This window comes from Notamacropus eugenii, chromosome 5 (assembly GCF_028372415.1).
Source record: "Notamacropus eugenii isolate mMacEug1 chromosome 5, mMacEug1.pri_v2, whole genome shotgun sequence".
NCBI classification, from domain to species: Eukaryota; Metazoa; Chordata; class Mammalia; order Diprotodontia; family Macropodidae; genus Notamacropus; species Notamacropus eugenii.
The window spans coordinates 398,903,559-398,923,992 of NC_092876.1; the positions used below are offsets into that span (position 1 = coordinate 398,903,559).

General features: G+C 36.8%; 1 protein-coding gene and 1 pseudogene across 4 annotated transcripts in view; both read left to right on the plus strand.

Annotated features, from left to right (window-relative positions):
* The window catches only part of PPP2R3B (protein phosphatase 2 regulatory subunit B''beta), a 109,180-nt gene that overhangs the window by 76,545 nt on the left and 12,201 nt on the right, over positions 1-20,434 (plus strand). For 2 of the 4 annotated variants that reach the window (XM_072614529.1, XM_072614530.1), the window contains exons 9-13: positions 12,505-12,594; positions 12,746-12,921; positions 18,083-18,201; positions 18,279-18,385; positions 20,012-20,070. In XM_072614529.1, the coding sequence (XP_072470630.1) occupies positions 12,505-12,594; positions 12,746-12,921; positions 18,083-18,201; positions 18,279-18,385; positions 20,012-20,036 (517 nt within the window). In that variant the 3' untranslated portion in view covers positions 20,037-20,070. The remainder of the gene's footprint in view (positions 1-12,504; positions 12,595-12,745; positions 12,922-18,082; positions 18,202-18,278; positions 18,386-20,011; positions 20,071-20,434) is intronic. The other 2 variants (XM_072614528.1, XM_072614531.1) reach the window with 1 other exon arrangement.
* Positions 15,194-16,149, plus strand: LOC140503612 (p21-activated protein kinase-interacting protein 1 pseudogene; annotated as a pseudogene).

Here is a 20,434-nt window from a genome sequence, read left to right on the forward strand (position 1 = left end):
TTCCATTTCTCCCTTTCTCCTCCCATATATTTCTCTCTCACTGCTTGATTTCATTTTTTTTTTTAAGATATGATCCCATCCTATTCAGTTCACTCTGCGCACTCTGTCTCTATGAGTGTGTGCGTGTGCATGTGTGTGTGTGTAATCCCACCAAGTATCCAGATACTGAATAGTTTCAAGAGTTACTAATATTGTCTTTCCATGTAGGGATGTAAACAGTTCAACTTTTATAAGTCCCTTATGACTTCTCTTTGCTGTTTACCTTTTCATGCTTCTCTTCACTCTTGTGTTTGAAAGTCAAATTTTCTTTTCAGCTCTGGTCTTTTCATCAAGAATGCTTGAAAGTCCTCTATTTCATTGAAAGACCAATTTTTCCCCTGAAGTATTATACTCAGTTTTGCTGGGTAGGTGATTCTTGGTTTTAGTCCTAATTCCTTTGACTTCTGAAATATCCTATTCCATGCCCTTCGATCCCTTAATGTAGAAGCTTCTAGATCTTGTGTTATCCTGATGGTATTTCCACAGTACTTGAATTGTTTCTTTCTAGCTGCTTGCAGTATTTTCTCCTTGACCTGGGAATTCTGGAATTTGGCCACAATATTCCTAGGAGTTTCTCTTTTTGGATCTTTTTCAGGTGGTAATCGGTGGATTCTTTCAATATTTATTTTGCCTTCTGGTTCTAGAATATCAGGGCAGTTTTCCTTGATAATTTCATGAAAGATGATGTCTAGGCTCTTTTTTTGATCATGGCTTTCAGGTAGTCCCATAATTTTTAAATTGTCTGTCCTGGATCTATTCTCCAGGTCAGTTGTTTTTCCAATGAGATATTTCACATTATCTTCCATTTTTTTATTCTTTTGGTTTTGTTTTGTGATTTCTTGGTTTCTCATAAAGTCATTCGCCTCCATCTGTTCCATTCTAATTTTGAAAGAACTATTTTCTTCAGTGAGCTTTTGAATCTCCTTTTCCATTTGGCTAATTCTGCTTTTGAAAGCATTCTTCTCCTCATTGGCTTCTTGAACCTCCTTTACCAATTGAGTTAGCCTACTTTTCAGGGTGTTATTTTCTTCCGCATTTTTTTGGGTCTCCTTTAGCAGGGTGCTGATTTGTTGTTCATACTTTGCTTGCAAGTCTTTTATTGCTCTTCCCAGTTTTTCCTCCACCTCTCTAACATGATTTTGAAAATTGTTTGGGCTCTTTATGACCTTTTCCCAGAACTGATCCCATTGAGTGGGCTGGGATGTAGAAGCACTGACTTCCGTGTCTTCCCCTGATGGTGAGCACCACTCTTCCTCATCAGAAGGGAGGGGAGGAGAAACCTGCTCACCAAGAAAGTAACCCTCTATAGTCTTGGTTGTTTTCCCATTTCTGGGCATTTTCCCTGCCAGTGACTTGAGCTCTGAATATTCTCCTCACACCCACCTTGCCTCCTGATACTCTCAGCCCGCCCTTGGGGACTGAGAATCAAATGCTGCTTCCCAGCCTCAGTGCTTTGGGCAGGGGCAGGGCTGCTATTCGGTGTGAGATTATGTTCAGGTGCTCAGGTGGGGGCAGGGCCGCCTCATGGGCTCAGTTCCCTCAGGGGGTTTATGCAGAGACCTTCAACAATGGATCCGGGCTCCTGCCTGCTTGGGGAGCCCTTGTCTGCTCCCGCCTCCGCTGTTGCCTCCCGAGGGGGCCTGAGTATGGGGGCACCCCACTCCCCTCTCGACCCACCAAAGAGACCTTCTCACCGACCCCCATCACCTGTGGGTGGAGGGACCCGCACGGCCGCTGGAGATCCCGTCCCTGAAGTCCACTCGGATCTGTTCCTCTCGGTGCGGGGCCGGTGCAGGGCTGGGCTGGGCTTCTTGTCCACAGTGCAACGGACCTTTTGCGAGAGGTTTGCAGGTCCCTCTGGAACAGAAATCTTATCCGCTCCACTATTATGTGGCTTCTCCTGCTCCCGAATTTATTGGCGGCTCTTTACTACAGATATTTCATGGGCTGTGGGTTCGGAGCTAGCGTAGCCCCCCCTTTTCCCATTTTTATGATCTCTTGGGGATGCAGTCCTAGAAGCAGTATTTCTGGGTCAAAGGGCATGCACATTTTTGCAGCCCTTTGGGTATAGTTCCAAATTGCTCTCCAGAATGGTTGGATGAGCTCACAGCTCCACTAACAATGAATTAGTATTCCAATTCTCCCACTTCTTTTCCAACATTTATCATCTTTCTGTTTTGTCATGTTAGCCAATCTGATAAATGTGATGTGGTACCTCAGAGTTATTTTGATTTGCATCTGTCTAATCAATAATCATTTAGAGCATTTTTTCATATGACTATAGATAGCTTTAGTTTCTTCCTCTAAAAACTCCCTGTTCATACCTTTTGACCATTTATCAGTTGGGAAATAACTTGTATTCTTGTACATTTTCTCAGTTTTCTATTATATATTTTAGAAATGAGACCTTTATCACAAACACTAGCTGCAAAAATTCTTGCCCCAGTTTTCTGTTTCCCTCCTAATCTTGGTTGCATTGGATTTGTTTGTACAAAATCTTTTCAATTTAATGTAATAAAAACTATCCATTTTGTACTTCATAATGTTCTCTATCTCTTATTTGGTCGTAAATTTCTTCATTCTCCATAAATCTGACAAATACACTATTCCTTGCTCCTGTAATTTGTTTATAGTATCATTGTTTATACCTAGATCATGTATTTATTTGGACTTCTCCATAAGTCTGACAAATACACTGGGCAGCTAGGGGGGTACAGTGGACAGAGCGCCAGTGCAGGAGTCAGGAGGACCTGAGTTCAAATCTCACTTCAGACATTTGACATTAGCTAGCTGTGTGACCTTTGGGCAAGTCACTTAACCCCAATTCCCTCATCCTGGGCCATCTCCAGTCATCGTGATGCATATCTGGTAACTAGATTCAGATGGCTGTGGAGGAGAAGTGATGAGGCTGGTGATCTGCACAGCCCTCCCTGACTCAAAAACAAAGTCAGGTGCAAGTCACGTCATCATTTCTCTGATGTCATGGTCTTCTTTGGCAACGAAGGACAACACACACACACACACACACACACACACACACACACTCACACTCACACTATTCCATGCTCCCCTAATTTGTTTATAGTGTCTTTATACCTAGATCATGTATCCATTTGGACTTTCTTCTTGTGTATGGTGTCAGGCATGCCCAGTTTCTGCCACACTGTTGTCCAGTTTTCCTAGCAGTTGCTGTCAGACATTGAGTTCTTATCCCAGAAAGTGGGGTCCTTGGGTTTATCAAACAGTAGACTGCTATATTCATTGACTGCTGTGTCTTGAGTACCTAGGCTGTTCCACTAGTCTACCCCTCTATTTCTTAGCCAGTACCTAGTGGTTTTGATGATTGCTGCTTTATAATACAATCTGAGATCTGGTAGGGCTAGGACACCTTTCCTAGCATTTCTTTTCATTAATTTCCTTGAAATTCTGGACCTTTTGTTCTTCCAGATCAATTAAAAAAAATTTTTTTAATTTTATTTGCTTTCAGTGTTCTACAGTCACTTCCATATATCTTAGATTTTTCCTCTCTTTCCCCCCATTTCTCCCTACCTCCCCTTAGATGGCATACAGTTTTATATAGGTTCTACACATACATTCCTATTAAATACATTTTCACCTTAGTCATATTGCATAGAAGAATTAAAATGAATGGGAGAAATCATAAAACAAACCAAAACATAATACAAAAGAGAATGATCTGCTTCATTCTGTGATTGAATTCCATAGTTCTTTCCCTGGATGTGGAAGGCATTTTGCCTTAAGAGACCATTGGGAATTATTTAAGTCCTTGTATTGCAATGAAGTACTAAGTCTACCAGAAAAATTACTCACACACTGTGGTTGTTGCTGTTTATAAAGTTCTCCTGGTTCTGGTCCTTTGACTCAGCATCAGTTCCTATAAGTCTTTCCAGACCCCTCTGAAGTCTTCCTGTTCATTATTTCTTATAACACAAAAGTATTCCATTACATTCGTATACCACAGTTTATTCAGCCATTCCCCAATTGATGGGCATCCCCTTGATTTCTCGTTTTTGGCCACCACAAAGAGTGCTGCTATAAATATTTTTGTACATCTGGGACCCTTTTCCGTTTTTATGACCTCTTGGGGATACAGTCCTAGAAGCAGTATTGCTGGGTCAAAAGGCATGCACATTTTTGTAGCCCTTTGGGCATAGTTCCAAATTGCTCTCCAGAATGGTTGGATCAGCTCACAGCTCCACCAACAATGAATTAGTGTTCCAACTCTCCCACATCCTCTCCAACATTTATCATTTTCCTGTTCTGTCATGTTTGCCAATCTGATAGGTGTGATGTGGTACCTCAGAGTTGTTTTGATTTGCACCTCTCTAATCAAAAGTGCATTTTTTCATATAACTATAGATATCTTTAATTTCTTCCTTTGAAAATTGCCCGTTCTTATCCTTTGACCTGGCAAATGACTTGTGTTGTTGTACATTTGATTCAGTTCTCTATATAGTCTAGAAATGAGGCCTTTATCCCCAGGATTAGCTGTAAAAATTCTTTACCAATATACTACATCCCTCCGAATTTTGGTTGCATTGGGTTTGGTTGTGCAAAAACTTTTCAGTTTTTGCACTTTATAATGCTTTCTATCTGTTCTTTAGTCAAAAATTCTTTCCTTCTCCATAAATCTGATAAATACACTATTCCTTGCTCCTCCAGTTTGTCCATGGTATCAATCTTTATACCTAGATCGTGTACTGATTTGGACTTTATTCTTGTGTATGGTGTCAGGCATTGGTCTATGCATAGTTTCTGCCACACTTATCCAATTTTCCCAGCAATTTTTGTTGAACAGTGCTCTTCTTATCCCAGAAGCTCAGGTCCTTGGGTTTATCACACAGGAGATTGCTATATTCATTGCCTACTGTGTTTTGAGTGCCTAGCCTATTCCACTTGTCTACCCTTCTGTTTCTTTGCCAGTACCAAGTGGTTTTGATAATTGCTGCTTTATAATACAACTTGAGATCTGGTAGTGCCGGCCACCTTCCCTAGTATTTCTTTTCCTTAAGTCCCTTTGATATTCTAGACATTTTGTTCTTCCAGATGAATTTTGAAATCATTTTATTCAGCTCTAGAAAATAATTATCTGATAGTTTAATGGTATGGCACTAAATAAGTAAATTAATTTAGGTAGAATTGTCATTTTTATTATATTGGCTCAGCCTACCCATGAGCAACTGATGTTTTTCCACTTACTTAGATCTGACTTTATTTGTGCCAAAAAGTGTCTTGTAATTGTGTTCGTATAGTCCCTGGGTTTGTTTTGGCAGGTAAACTCTCAAATGTTTTATAGTGTCTACCCTAGCTTTAAATGGAATTTCTCTTTCTATCTCTTGCTGTTGGACTTTGTTACTAATATATAGGAATGCAGAAGATTTGTGTGGGTTTATTTTGTAACCTGCAAGTTTGCCAGAGTTGTTTATTATTTCAAGTAGTTTTTTATTTGAATCTCTGGGATTCTCTGAGTATATCATCATATCATCTGCAAAGAGTGATAACTTAGTTTCTTCTTTGGCTATTCTTATTCCTTCAATATCTTTATCTTGTCTAATTGCTACAGCTAACATTTCTAGTACTGTATTGAATAATAGTGGTGATAATGGACATCCTTCTTTCACCCCTGATCTTATTGGAAATGCATCTAGCTTATCTCCATTGCATATAATGCTTGCTGAAGGTTTTAGATAGATACTGCTTATTATTTTATGGAAAGTTCCTTTTATTCCTATGTTCTCCAGCGTTTTTAATAGGAATGGGTGTTGTATATTGTTAAAAGCTTTTTCTGCATCTATTGAGATAATCATGTGGTTTCTGTTAGTTTTGTTGTTGTTATGGTCAACCCTGCTGATAGTTTTCCTAATATTGAACCAACCCTGCATTCCTGGTATGAATCTTACCTGATCATAATGTATTATTCTCGTGATAAGATGCTCTTTTCATTTAGCTAAAATCTTATTTAAAATTTTTGCATCTATATTCATTAGAGAAATTGGTCTATAATTTTCTTTCTCTGTTTTGTCTCTTCCTGGTTTAGGTATCAAAACCATATTTGCATCATAAAAAGAATTTGGGAGGACTCCTTCCCCAGTTTTCACAAATAGTCTATATAGTATTGAAATTAACTGTTCTTTAAATGCTTGATAGGATTTACTTGTAAATCCGTCCAGCCCTGGAGATTTTTTTCTAGGGAGTTCACTGATGGCTTGTTCAGTTTCTTTTTCTGAGATAGGGTAGTTTAAGTATTCAACTTCCTCTTCTGTCAGTCTGGGCAATTTGTATTTTTTAAAATATTCATCCATCTCATTTAGATTGTTGAATTTATAGGCGTAAAGTTGGGCAAAGTAATTTCTAATTATTGTTTTAATTTCCTCCTCATTGGAGGTGAGTTCACCCCTTTCGTTTTTGATATTAGTAATTTGGTTTTCTTCTTTTTTTTTTAATCAAATTGACCAAAGGTTTATCAATTTTATTAGTTTTTTCATAAAACCAACTATTGGTTTTATTTATTAATTCAATAGTTTTCCTAATTTCAGTTTTATTAATCTCTCCTTTGGTTTTCAGTATTTCTAATTTGGTATTTACTTGGGGATTTTCAATTTGTTCTTTTTCTAGCTTTTTCAGGTGCGTGCCCAAGTCATTGATCTCCTCTTTGTCTATTTTATCCGTGTAGGTATTCAAAGATATAAAACTTTGCCTAAAAACTGCTTTTGCAGTATCCCATAAGATTTGGTATGTTGTCTCACTATTGTTATTCTCTTGAATGAAATTGTTGATTGTTTCTATGATTTCTTCTTTAACCCACTCCTTCTTTAGGATTAGATTATTTAGTTTCCAATTGATTTTTGGTTTATCTTTCCATGGCCTTTTATTACACATAATTTTTATTGCATTAATGATCTGAGAAGGATGCATTGACTATCCCTGTCTGTCTGCACTGGATTGTGAGGTTTTTATGCCCTAGAACATGGTCAGTTTTTGTATATGTGCAATGAACCACTGAGAAAAAGGTATATTCCTTTCTATTCCCATTCAGTTTTCTCCAGAGATCTGTCATACCTATCCTATCCAGAGTTTTATTTACCTCCTTAACCTCTTTCTTGTTTATTTTGAGGTTAGATTTACCGAGTTTAGAGAGGGGGAGGTTGAGGTCCCCCAGTAGTATAGGTTTGCTATCAATTTCTTCCTTCAACTCCCCCAACCTCTCCTCTAAGAATTTGGATGCTGTACCACTTGGAGCATACATGTTTAGCAATGATATTGCTTCATTGTCTACGGTGCCTTTTAGCAGGATCTAGTTTCCATCCTTATCCCTTTTGATTAGATCTATTTCTGCTTTTGCTTTGTCTGAGATTAGGATTGCTACTCCTGCTTTTCTTACATCAGCTGAAGCACAATATATTCTGCTCCAACCTTTTCCCTTTACCCTGTGTGTATCCCCCCATTTCAAATGTGTTTCTTGTAAACAACATATTGTTGGATTATGGCTTTTAATACATTCTGCTATCTGTCTCCGTTTTATGGGAGAGTTTCTTCCATTCACAGTGATGATTACAATCTGTGTATTTGGAAGTTTCTTCTTTTCAGTGGCCTCTTTGGTATATAAGCCCTAAGAGTGGAATCTCTGGATCAAAAATTAGTCAGTAAACATTTATTAAGCACCTACTATGTGCCAAGCACTATGATAAGTGTGGGCTAGTCCTTGCTCTTGGGGAGCTCACAGTCTAATGAGGAGGACAACATATAAACAAGCTGTGTACAGGATAAATAGGAAATAATTCATTGGGGGAACATGTTAGAATTAAGAGAGAGCAGAAAGAATTTATGATAGAAGGTGGGATTTTAGCTGGGACCTTAAGGACACCAGGAAAATCTGGAAGTGGAAGTGATGAGGATAGCATTTCAGGCCTGGGAAATAGCCCATGAAGATCATCAGAATCAGGAGAACATGGATGTTTTAGGTACTTCATTTGCATAATTCTGCCTTGTACGAATTCACAGATACACCAACAATGCAGCAGTGTGCCTGTCTTCCCATAAGCCCTCTAATATTGACTATTGCCGTCTTTTGTCATTTTTGCCAGTTTTCAGAGCGTATGGGTCATTTTGATTTGCATATCTCTTATTAGTGATTTGGAGCATTCTTTCATATGGTTGTTAATACTTTGCAATTCTTCTTTTGAGAATTGTTTCTATATATTTTTTCCACACAGGTACATGTATATGTTTGCTTAATTACACACATATACACATATCTATAAATTGTTTGTATATCTTGGATACCAAGCCCTTTCAAATTAATTCTTATTGAATGCTTGTTAGAGTTCATTTGTAAATCCATCTACTCCTGGGCTTTTTTCTTTTGGGAGTTCATTTAAGTTCAATTCCTTCTTCTGAGATTGAGTTTAATTAAAGCCTTTATTTCTTATTCTTTTCATCCAGGTATTCTGTATTTTTGTAGATATTCCTCCATCTTATATGTCAGTTTTGTTAGATTATATAGAGGCAAAATAATTTCTTTTAAATAATTTTCTTCATTTTCTCTTCATTTGTTGTGATTTTTTTTTTCATTTTTTGATCCTGGCAGTTTAATTTTCCACCCTTTTGTAATTCTGTTAGCTTACAGTTAATCTAGTTTGTGTGGGGTTTTTTTAACCAACAAAAACAGCTCCTAGTTTTATTTATCAGTGGTTTCTTGCTTTCAGTTTTATTAATGTCTTCTTTGATTTTCAGAATTTTTATTTTTGTGTTTGAGGTTTTGTGTTACAGTTTTTTTAGGTGAATGTTATATCCATTGATCAATTCTTTGTTTTTATTAGGGTTTAGAGATCTGAATTTTCCTTTAAGGACTACTTTGGCTCCATCCCAAAAGTTTTATGTTACCTAATTTCTTTTCACAAAATTAAGTATTTCTAATATTAATAATTCTTAAGTATTAAATTAGTCTTCACTTATTGGGATGGAGACAAATGTTTCTACACCAAAGTCTGCGTATGTATGTGTTCAGTACTCCTTTGTAGAGCTCAGGTAAGAGATTCATTGTCCATTCTCTCTCCTCACTTCATGATTATATCCTCTTCTTAAAACCATGTGATGGAGGGAATGGTGGGAGGTCCTGCCAGCCTCAAGGCCACATTTAGCCTTCTGGGACCTCAAATGTGGCCCTTTGACTGAAACCAAACTTCACTGAACAAATCCCCTTAATAACAGGATTTGTTTTGTAAAACTTGGACTCAGTCAAAAGGCTGCACCCAAGGATCTGAAAGGCCAAAGGTTCCCCATTCCTGCCCTAGCCTTATGTCTCCCTTAACTCTCCTTTTGTGACCCTTAAAGATAATGGAATTCTGAAGAGATATTTGTCTCTTCTCTTCCTATTAGTAAACATTTCATTATCACAGAGCCCCTTCTAGCTGCTCAAATGTATTTACTTTTCTAGTTTTCTCTTCACTTCTGTGTTCCTGGCCAGCTCTTGTCTTTTCTTCAGGAAACCTTCGCCTTTCTACTCAACTCAGGTCTTTTCATCTGAAAGGCTTGAAAGACCTTGCTTTATTAAAAGTCCATTTTTCCCTCCATAAGAGTATAAGCCTTTTTGAAAATTGCATTCCAGAATTTTTCTCACCTTTATGGTAACTGCAGAAACATCTTGCATAAGCTGGTGACATGGTAATTTGCACTTTTTTTTCTGTATACCATTTTTTTAGAAGTTCTGGATTTTGGCTATGATATTTTCATTTTGGAGTTTCTTCCAAGAAAGGATTGGTAGATTCTTTCACTTTTCACATTACTCTCTGCTTTCAATAGATTGAGGCAGTTTTATTTTATGATTTCTTAAGGCATCCAGATTTTTTATTTGGTCATGGTTTTCAGGGAGTCTGCTGATGGTTAAACTCTTTCTTCCTGACCTGTTTTCCTGGCCAGTTGTCTTTACTAGAAGATACCTTATATTTTCTTTAATTTTTTTCATTATTTTGACTTTGTTCAAATATTTCTTGTTGTCTCGTTGAGTCATTGAGTTCTGTTTGCTTCATTCTATTTTTTAGGGCATCCACTACTTCGGCAAGGTTTTCCCCTTTTGTATGAGGGAGATTATACTGGCCTCCCCCACCTCCTCTTCTGCCTCTACCAACTTCTAGCTGGTTTACCTGAGTTTGATCTGGCTTCCCTAGGACAACTCCCCACCCCCCTCCTCACTTCCATGGGCTTCCACATTTACCTATACTTGTGTTGTGTTCCATGGTAAGATCCCTCTACTTGCCTCAGCCAGCTTCTGGCCATCTTTTTTATTCAGTTCTGGTTGAAAGCATTTACTTCTGATTCTTTTTAGTTTTTTAGTTGTTTTCTTTTTCTAAATTAAATTTTTGGTTTATTCAGGATTCTTTTCAAATATTCATTGAGGCTTATATGGATGAGCTATTGGTCACCATCTTACCTGGAAATCTCCATTATAGGTTATCTTTCAAATGCACAAAATTTACATTTTAAAATGGAAATTCTGTTTTCTATCTTAATTCAGTTTGACATTTATTAACTGTCTTCTATATGTAAGGCACCTGGAATATAAAAATAAAAAACTGCACTACCACTGTCTTTAAGCAAATGTGTATAATATAATGTAGGACATGATAAGGAAAAATAGAGATCCAGGTAAACGTTCCAAGCCATTTTGAAAAGAAAAAGAAGCTTTGAGTTGTTAATTAAGGTAAGCTTTAGGAAGAGTTAGCACTGGCAGGAAGAGAATAATTCTAGCAGGCAAAGATGAAGCTAGTGGGATGACCTGCAGAGCTGCATTAAGTAGAAGACAGGATAGGAAGAGGGGAAAGCCAACATTTTGCATCTGTGAACAGGTGTAATGTGAAATTAGCTGATAAGGTACATGAGAGTCACATTATAGAAGGTCTTAAATACTGTGTGGGAGAGTTTGCATTTTATGCTAAAGGTTATATCATATAACCTCTGTTTGCCTTAATCCATTAGAGAAGAAAAAAGCAAACCACTCCAGTATTATTTGCTAAGAAAGCCCCATGGACAGTATTGGTATGCTGTGGTCCATGGGGTCATAAAGAATTGGACATGATTGAATGTCTGAACAACAACAACAGTCTGTGCATCAGAAGGATTATTTTGGCAGCTGTGTGTAGAACTTACTGGAGAAAAGTACTGAAGATAATTAAAATAGTCAAGATTGGATATAATGAAAGACTAGTATAGCTTTGTGAATGGATAGAAAGGGACCTATGGAAAAAGTGTTGAGGAGATAGAATTAATGAATTTGACCATTGATTGGATGTGAAAAGGGAAGGAGGAGAGAGTAAAAATGAAGAAGGTTTTAGTTGTGATTGTGGAAGACGGGAAAGCCATTAACAGTAATAAGGCAATTAGAAAGAGGGCCAGATTTTGAGACTAAGATGGTTAGTTCAGTTTGGCACATCCAGGTCAAGGTTTCTAGAAGGCAGTTGAAAATGTAGGACTCAAACTTAGAAACAAAATGAGGACTGGGATGCAAATTAGTTTTGCATCAGCATTCTGTTGAATGTGGGATAGGAAAAGAAAGTTGTAGGGGAGAGAAATATTTAGAAAAATATCAGAAAAGAGTAAAAATATCTTATTCTTTCTAGTAATGATATAGTATTTTTAGTGTTTTTATGTATTGGTGCCCATTTAATTTTTCACTTAAAAGAAAAAACTTGATGGAACAAAGCTTAAATGTTTTGCATTATTATTTCAAAGGGTCCAGAGGATGCAGTGGATATAGGACATGAACAAATGAAAATAGGAATCAAGATCTCAAAAAAAACAAAATTAGCTCAGCAGGGGCAGAGGAAGGGACACATTTTAGAGAAAAATGACCCCTTCTAGGTTATTTAAGTTCTCCTTTGGCAAGTAGAATCACAAGCTCAAATAAAAACTTAAAAGGAAATAAATAAACCTAGTCAGCCACGTATCCTGAACTTCAGTTTTTACTGTTTTACTTCCATCACTTAATCCTGTGGTTTGCCACTTCAAACATATACAAAACTGAATATTGTCAGAACCAACATATATAAAAAAGTAGCAGTGTAGCTTAAATTGGGAGGCTCTTAGGGTGTGTTTGGGTGGGAAGAGGGGGAATACACATGCACACATGCACATGCACACACACACATGTATACATGGTGTAATTGTATGTGAGGCTATTTTAAATCAGTCAAAAACTGAAGGAGAAATGAAAGAAATGAGGAAGTTCTTACCCTACCACACTTTCCAAAGTTTGAGAGTACAGCACATGATTAGGAATCAGCTAGAATTTGTCGTTTATCCATGTTTTAGACTTACATCTTTAGGAGTTTTGTAAAATATAGAATAACAGTAAAGGGACTATTTAACCATTTTAGCTGATGCTCTTTGAAGTGCTAGGTGTTTTTTCTTACATTTTACTATCTTTTTCTTGATTTCACTGAATTAAAGGGGCAGAAAAGTACAGAAAGAAGGAAAAATAAGCTATGCTGATTTTGTCTGGTTTTTGATATCTGAAGAAGACAAAAAAACTCCAACCAGGTATCTTACTTTTACTTTGTGATATATTTAAAAGATATATTCAGTATGTTTTGTTTGTGGGCAATTGATAGCCAATTGGTTGTTTGCTTTTTATAGTGTTTATAGTAGGGAAAACCAGTGTTTTTTGCCATTAACATATCTATAATTTCAGTATTGAATATTGGTTCCGCTGCATGGATCTTGATGGAGATGGAGCATTATCAATGTATGAGCTGGAGTATTTCTATGAGGAACAGTGCCAGAAACTGGATAATATGGCTATTGAGCCTCTACCGTTTGAAGATTGTCTTTGTCAGATGTTAGATCTTGTGAAACCACAATGTGAAGGTAATGCTGTCTTCCTGTAGACATCCCATTAATGTCAGAGTTGTCATATCCTTTGTTTGGCAGGGATAGATTAGGGTAATACCTTAGTATTGCCAGAAAGCTAATGAAGTTATGACTTATCCATAAGCATTTTAGATAAAGACTCAAATCAGAACTCCAGCTAAAATAAGTTGTATAATCACTCATATTATTCCTCTTTACCTCCACTTCATTGAGTGCCTCATTTCCTTCAAAACCCAGCTGACAACAGCAAGCCTCTTTCTACATGAAGCCTTTCTTTATCCCCTTCATCCCGTATCAACCCTTCCTCCCCCTATTTTGTACATACTTTCTTTACCCATAGAATTGTATTCTTTCCAAAAAAAGAATCAAAATTCCTTTCAGCAAGAACCTTTCTATTCTGTCTTTGCATCTCCAGTCCTACTACCTGGCACCCATTTGATAACTGTTTTCTGATTGTTTGCCATGGAACTAACAGATCACAAAATTACCCTTGGAATTTGAAAATGGGGCATAAGTAGGCAAAGAAGATGGCCCTACAAGGTCCAAGTGGGCAGGCCCGACCTCTTAGGAAATGTCATGGTTCCAGAGGAATACTCAGAAAAAAGTGCTTTTATAACCACAGTTGACTATTTTAAGCCTGGGGTGGATGAACAGCTGTTCTTTCCTGCAGATGACTGCCTAGCTCTCTTTGGGAGGCATTTAAACTTTAAAGATCCTTTGGTCTCTTAATCTTATAGCTGGCCCATTACAGTAATGACATGACAAGTAAAAGTCTTAGAGCTCACAGGTCTAAGCAGTTTGGAACCTAAGAAAGTATTTAAAATAACCATTGTTCCCAGTAACCTGGAAAGTTCAGAAACAGAGATAGGAGACAGGATAAGGATGAGACTAAGAGGGTGGCACGCCAGCTTTGAAAGAGAAAAAAAGTCTTTCCTCTAATTTCACGTATTTATTTTAGAAAGAACTAGCCAAATTTTCTATTACTTTTTACAGTTAAGAACTGAATATAGTCATATAATATAAAACTCTCTCAAAAAGGTTTGAAAAAACTAGCTACAATTTTGTCTTAAATATAAACTCTCAGATATTATGGACATTTCGTATAACTGTTCCAGTTTCTCACTAATCTGCTATCTTGAGGCTAAATATGCAGTCATTTTTTAGGTTCTTAAAGAATTTTTACTGATGATAATAACGTTGAGAGTAAGGCAGCTTTCCAAGATTGTTTTTGCAGAGAAAGAAGTAGAGGGAGTGTCTTTACCCTGGTAGTTACCTATACCAATAAAATCACAATTTTGATTCCTATCTCTCTCCTTAATAATCACCAGGAAATGTGCAAAGAAGAAGGAAGGAAGGAAAGAAATAAGTATTAAGTACCTATTGTGTGCTAGGCTTTGTGCTAAGCACTTTACAAATGTTATCTCATTTGATTCTCATAACAATTCTGTGAGGTAGGTACTATTATTATCTCCATTTTACAGTTGAGGAAACTGAAACAGATAGAGGTTAAGTGACTTGCCCAGGATCACACAACTGATAGATGTCTGAGACTGATCTGAACACATCATCCTGACTCCAAGTCCAGAGTCCTGTCTCCTGGGCCACTTTGCTACCCCAGTTATTCAGACCTTTAATAACAAGAGGGGAAGGTTACTGTGTTTCAGAAAGTCTTTTCAGTGGATAGCAGTGGTCATCTCAAATTAAACAAACCAGAAACAGAACTAGGCCTTCATGTTTCTTAGCTTTATTTACTGACTGGCTCATTCTCTTAGTTGTTTGCCTCAGAATCAGTCCTTTCAAAGATTCTCAGCGTTAAATGCTGTTCTGAGTACTCAGTCATTCTCATAGGGATAAAAATCGAATTCATGGGAACTGATGAGGTCACCAAGTGAGAGTTTAGGGAGAAATAAGAGTCTCCAGAATAGAGCCTTGTGGTACACCCACAAAGAAGCAGTGAAGAAGAGATCAGACCAGTAGAAGGAAATCCAGGAAAGCAGTGCTACGAGAGACCAGAGAGAAAGTGTGTTCTGGAAGAGTGGGTTCTGGTAGTCAAGAAAAAGGAGGACTGATGAAAAGCTATTAGACTTGATGATTAAGAGATCATTGCTGGGGAATGGCTAAACAAATATGTACGTAAAAACAGTGGAATATGACTGTGCTGTGAGAAACTGCAAGCGTGATAAAGACATGGAGAAGCATGGAAAGACTTAGATGAACTGATGCAAAGTGAAGTGAGCAGAGCCAGAAAAACTAAAATACAATATGATAACCACAGAACCATCACAACTGCAAAAAATGCTTGAAATTTACTAAAGCACATAAGGGACATGCGACTTCTCTTTCTGTTCATTCATCTGGCAGATTGGCACTATCAGTGAGAACAGGCAAGACGTTATGAACATGGAAGCTTGTTGAAGGAAGAGCTGCATTCATAAAAAACATAAAATAAAACCTTCCTATAGTTGAATGGTTCCCTAATGGAGAGAAGTATATAGATGTCACAATAAGCAGTACAGACATCTACCAACTTGAAATCACACCCTTTGGTGGTGCCGTCCCCACTGGAAAGAGAATTTCTTCTGTCACATCTATTTCAGATTCCACACTTACTGGAGTTGGACATAAAGAAAGTTGTAAAGTTATTTGACTATAATTCACTAAAATGCTTCTGTGAATTTAAAGCTCAAGAAAACAGTAAAGGACAAACACAACTTTGAAGTACCAGAGCTTCATGTTATTGTTACAGCAGCAAGTAGGGGTTTAATCAAAATAAGAAGATTCCCCCATCTTTGCTGTGTGAAGTAAAGCCAGACTTACATACCTGGAGTAGTTAAGTGTGTCTTTGGCTGGACAGACTTATTATGCATGCCAAAGAACAACTTCCTATAGTGGTGGCACCTTTTGCTGTAAATAAAAAACTATCACTAAAAAGTATGACTCAGGAGGAAGGAAGCAACAATCTGAAAAATCTGGTTGGATTGAGATAAGTGATGAACCAACAAAAGTAGAAAACCCAGTGTCAACCAATAAAAAAAAAACTGGGGAGGTAATCCATAAAGGAAAAAGAAAAATAAGAAAGTACAAATCTCTGAACAAATCACTGAAAATAAAAGAAAATAATTTGAAAAGAGGAAAATGAACATTATTAACTTTAAAGAGAACATATTTAGTTCAGTGATGAGGTTGAAAGCCAGATGAATGAAGAAAAACTTTGATTTAATGCCTTTTATTTATTTAGTACTTACTTTGTACCAAGTACTATACTAAGGGCTAGAGATAAAAATACAAAAGCATAGATATTCCCTGCCCTGAAGAAGTTTGCATTTTATTGGGGAAAATATGTAGGTGGCCAGGAAGAGACATTTTGATCAGGAAGTTAAGGGAATGGTGAATTAGGGTATAAGAAAATAAACAGATGCAATCCAGCCAGAACAATTGCAAGATTAATTTGATTGTGGTTCATATTTACAGAGCCAGTTGTGGGAGAAAAGGTTACGTGTACCATTTCCTTTTTTAATAGGCTCTGGCCTTCATCTCCCTACCTCTACTGTCAGGTAGAGTCCCCAGAGGGTTTGTTGTTCAGTTGTTTCTGTCATGTCTGACTCTTTGTGACCTCATTTGGGCTTTTCTTGGCAAAGATACTGGTGTGCCATTTCCTTCTCTAGCTTATTTCACAGTTGAGGAAAGAAACGGTGTTAAGTGACTTGCTTAGTCCACAGGTAGTAGGTGTCAGAGTTTAGATTTGAGCTCAACTCTTTCCAGACTCCAGACCTGGCTGCCCTTCCCCAGAGAGTATCTTATCTGTCTACTAGTACCTTCAAGATTCTAGGAGTAATCCTGAAAAGTAGAGTGGCTTCTCATACTGTTGTTCCAGAGCCTCCTCTGTTATGTTCCCTCCAGTATGATTTAACTAGAATGTTAATATTATCATTTAGAAGGGAGTGAGTATTTTCTAAGAGTTGATATAATTGAAATCCAGATGAAAAAATCCCCTACTGTTGAGAGGTTTTCTAAATTTTCCCTCTTTTGGAAAAGTACATGGCATTGTACTAATAATATTATGAGTTCTGAATTACTATAAAGCTACTTTAGTTATATCCACAGAAATACAAAAGATTGACATAACTGTCCACATGGGAAAAACAAGAGGGATGAAAAAGGTCTATAACATACTGCTTGATAGGAACTTGCTGAATTAGTAACTCGAAATTACTGGGTAGGTAGATGGATATCCTGGACAGGTGCTACCAGTGAATACTGAGATTGGTCTAGAACTGAATTAGGTAAATTTTTAAATAAGGGTGAACATAGATATGATCTGTGATTTTATTGATAGAGTTAATGCAGGTCAGCCTCTTGGCTGCTATTTGTAGTTTTAAAGCTTTGCCCAGAGTACTGAAAGGTTGTGACTTTTCCAGTCTCACAGCTTTTGTGTGTCAGAAGAACGGAGCCAAGCCTAGATCTTCCTGGCTTTGAGATGGCCATCTATCCATTATACTGTCCTGTTATTTGAAAGACACACCTAACCACAGATTAGAAATATGCTGAAAACACTGAGAATCATTTTTTTCTCCTTTCAAAGATAAAGATTCCATTTAGAAAGATAGTGCAGAACTGAAGTCAGGAAATTCCAGTCCCAGGTCATGCAACTGACCCTTAGCTCTACAACCATGGGCAACTTGCTTAACCTGTCTGAACCTCAGTATCCTTAGCTCTAAAACAGCGATAATACCTGTAGTACCTACCTTAGAGAATTGTGAGGATTAAATGAGATAGTGTATGTGTAAAGTACTTTGCAGATCTTAAAGCATTACGTAAATCTCAACTTAGCAATCATTAGAGACACATTTTGATATTAGCATTTAAACTTTGTCATAGCTGTACATTAAAGAAAGTTATTTAGATGGCCCATTAAAAAGGAAATTTCTTCATTAGAAAGGTGGCCAATAATTGATTTAAATATAATATTTGGTTTTTCTTGAAATCGTTAAAAACACTTATTTTGAAAATAAGAGTTTAAGTGATGCTCTGCAGAAAAATGCATGAAGCTTTCTTCATGACAGTATATGTAAAATAAGTCATTGATAATTCTGTTGTGCTCTAAATGTTTAAGTCTTACACAAATGTCTTTTCCCCCCTTTCTTCAAAATTCTTGCAGGAAAGATTACTCTCCATGATTTAAAGAAATGTAAATTAGCAAATGTTTTTTTCGATACGTTTTTCAACATTGAGAAATATCTTGACCATGAACAGAAAGATCAGATTTCTGTAATTAGGGTAAGTGCTATGGAGACTGTGTTATGTTACATATTTACAAATGTCTGTATCATACTAAAATTGTCTGTGCTATTTAGGATGCTGAAAGTGAAGGCCAAGAGCTCTCTGACTGGGAGAAATATGCTGCTGAAGAATATGATATTCTAGTGGCTGAAGAAGCAGCTGGCGACCAATGGAATGATGGGTAAGAATTGTCATAAGGAATTTTAATAGAACTAAAGTAGATAAATGTACTTCTTTGGGTCTTATATGTTAACATAAAGATAGCATAAAGTATGTAAAGCAGGTGAACTTCAGTTAAGTACCATTTAGATAAAGCTGTATTCTAAGTTTGCTCATGTCCAAGTTGAATTAATGTGTCTCTTTAATTAAAATTGGAATCTATAATATTTTGCTGAGCTTCAGATTACATTAATTTTAACCAGGTCATTATTTTCATCCTTCCTAGTTTCTCTGTCTTAGTTAACCATCCTTCTTATACAGAAAATGTAATGATTAGTGAGCTAATGTTACCTAAATTTCCTTTACTTTATGTTGCTAAGCCTTTACAACAAGTGACTGACTAGTAGGACACCTACCTGCCTATGCACATTCTATGTATTTTCATACCTGTATATCTAGTATATAAAGTTGATAGAAGTTAGGAGAAAGCATTATAGCACTTTAAGTTGTTCTCCTACAAATTAGTCTTTAGAGAAACCCATTTATTCCTTTGTAACATCTATACTGCCTTCTCTTCTTCAGTGTCAACCATTGTGGCTACTTTGGCTAGTTGATATAGGTAAAATTAGTATGCTCTGATCTATATGAAAGAAAATTGATAGCTCAGCCATAGTTAATGAGTGCCCAAATTGAAGTAATTTTTTGAAAAGGATCAATATGTTTGTTGAATGTTGCCACTTAAGGCAGCCACTCATCTGTACTTCAGGAAATCTCAGATAAATTTTCTTCCAACTGCCACCCAAGATCACTCATTCCTCTGTGTAATAAGCACTTTTGTGTTTGATAAGTTTATAGTACTTCTGAAGTACTAGTGTTTATAAAACAAAAAGAAAAAGTTGAAGAATTTCATTGTCTAGAGTATGAGGTTTAGTTTTTGCCTGTTGGAGCAGTATTCAAGTCAACATTTTCAAGTTTGAATCTAAAATATATAAGATTTCTTCGAAAGTTGACATAACCTTGCTCTAATAAATAGACTGTTCATTTAATATCATAAATGTTGACCTTTTCCTGAAAATTGGGACTACATATGTGTGGCTCTTCTCAGGTTGTGTCATCTCTGGTATTTGCCAAAGGCACATATCTGTGGAACAGTTATCCCTTGTGTGAGCAGGCTGAGGCTTTTTTAGTGTCTCTCCCATCTCTGCCATGGACTAATTCATATCATCTCCTCGAAAAAGAGAAGAAACAATACATTGATCTTTCTCCCTCCCTGTGCCGAAGTAGGCGGGATGAACAGAAGCAGCATTTATTAAAGTAACATGTCCCTTGTCCCAAGAAGAGTAGCCTTCTCTGTGGTACACAGTACAGGGAAAAGGAAAAAAAAATCCAAACCCATTATTTGTAGGGGAATAGTTGTAGTATTGGGGAAGGGTTACTAGTATAGTTTGAAGCCTCCCTTTCCTTACTCCTACAAGTATGCTTGTATTTAGGAATTTTAACAGTTAGAAGTTGAGTCTTTATATCTGTCACCTCCATTTTAAAAAAACTAAGGACAAGCTTACATTCATTATTAAAATTTTTTAAAATTATTTTAAGAGTAATGTACTGAAGTAGCAAAACACTGACATTCCTTCTGTAACCATTGTAGGGATTCTGACTTCTCTGACTACTAGCCTGCACAAAGGTCTAGAGTAAGGAATTATTCAGGTAAGGGTATGTTTGCTGGCAAAGAAAATTTACTGACTTAGGTCTGCATGTTATCTGAAATAGTGTATTATCCTGAATCCAGAAATAATAATTTTTAATGTCCACTATTAAAACATTATCTCTGGATGACTAACTTTCCACTTGGGGAATCTACAGAAAATAATCCTAACGATGTCTTCTAAAAACTTTACATAGCTTTTCTATGGAGTCTTCAGGTTCAGCTCTTTTAATATTTCTTTGCTATTCAATTTTATATCTAACCTCAATCCAGAAAAATCTTAGAATCTACCAAAACACGCTACAGTAGTGGGTTTGTTTAGTGTAGTAGTATTTCAATGTTATAGTGTTTTGGATTGATACATAT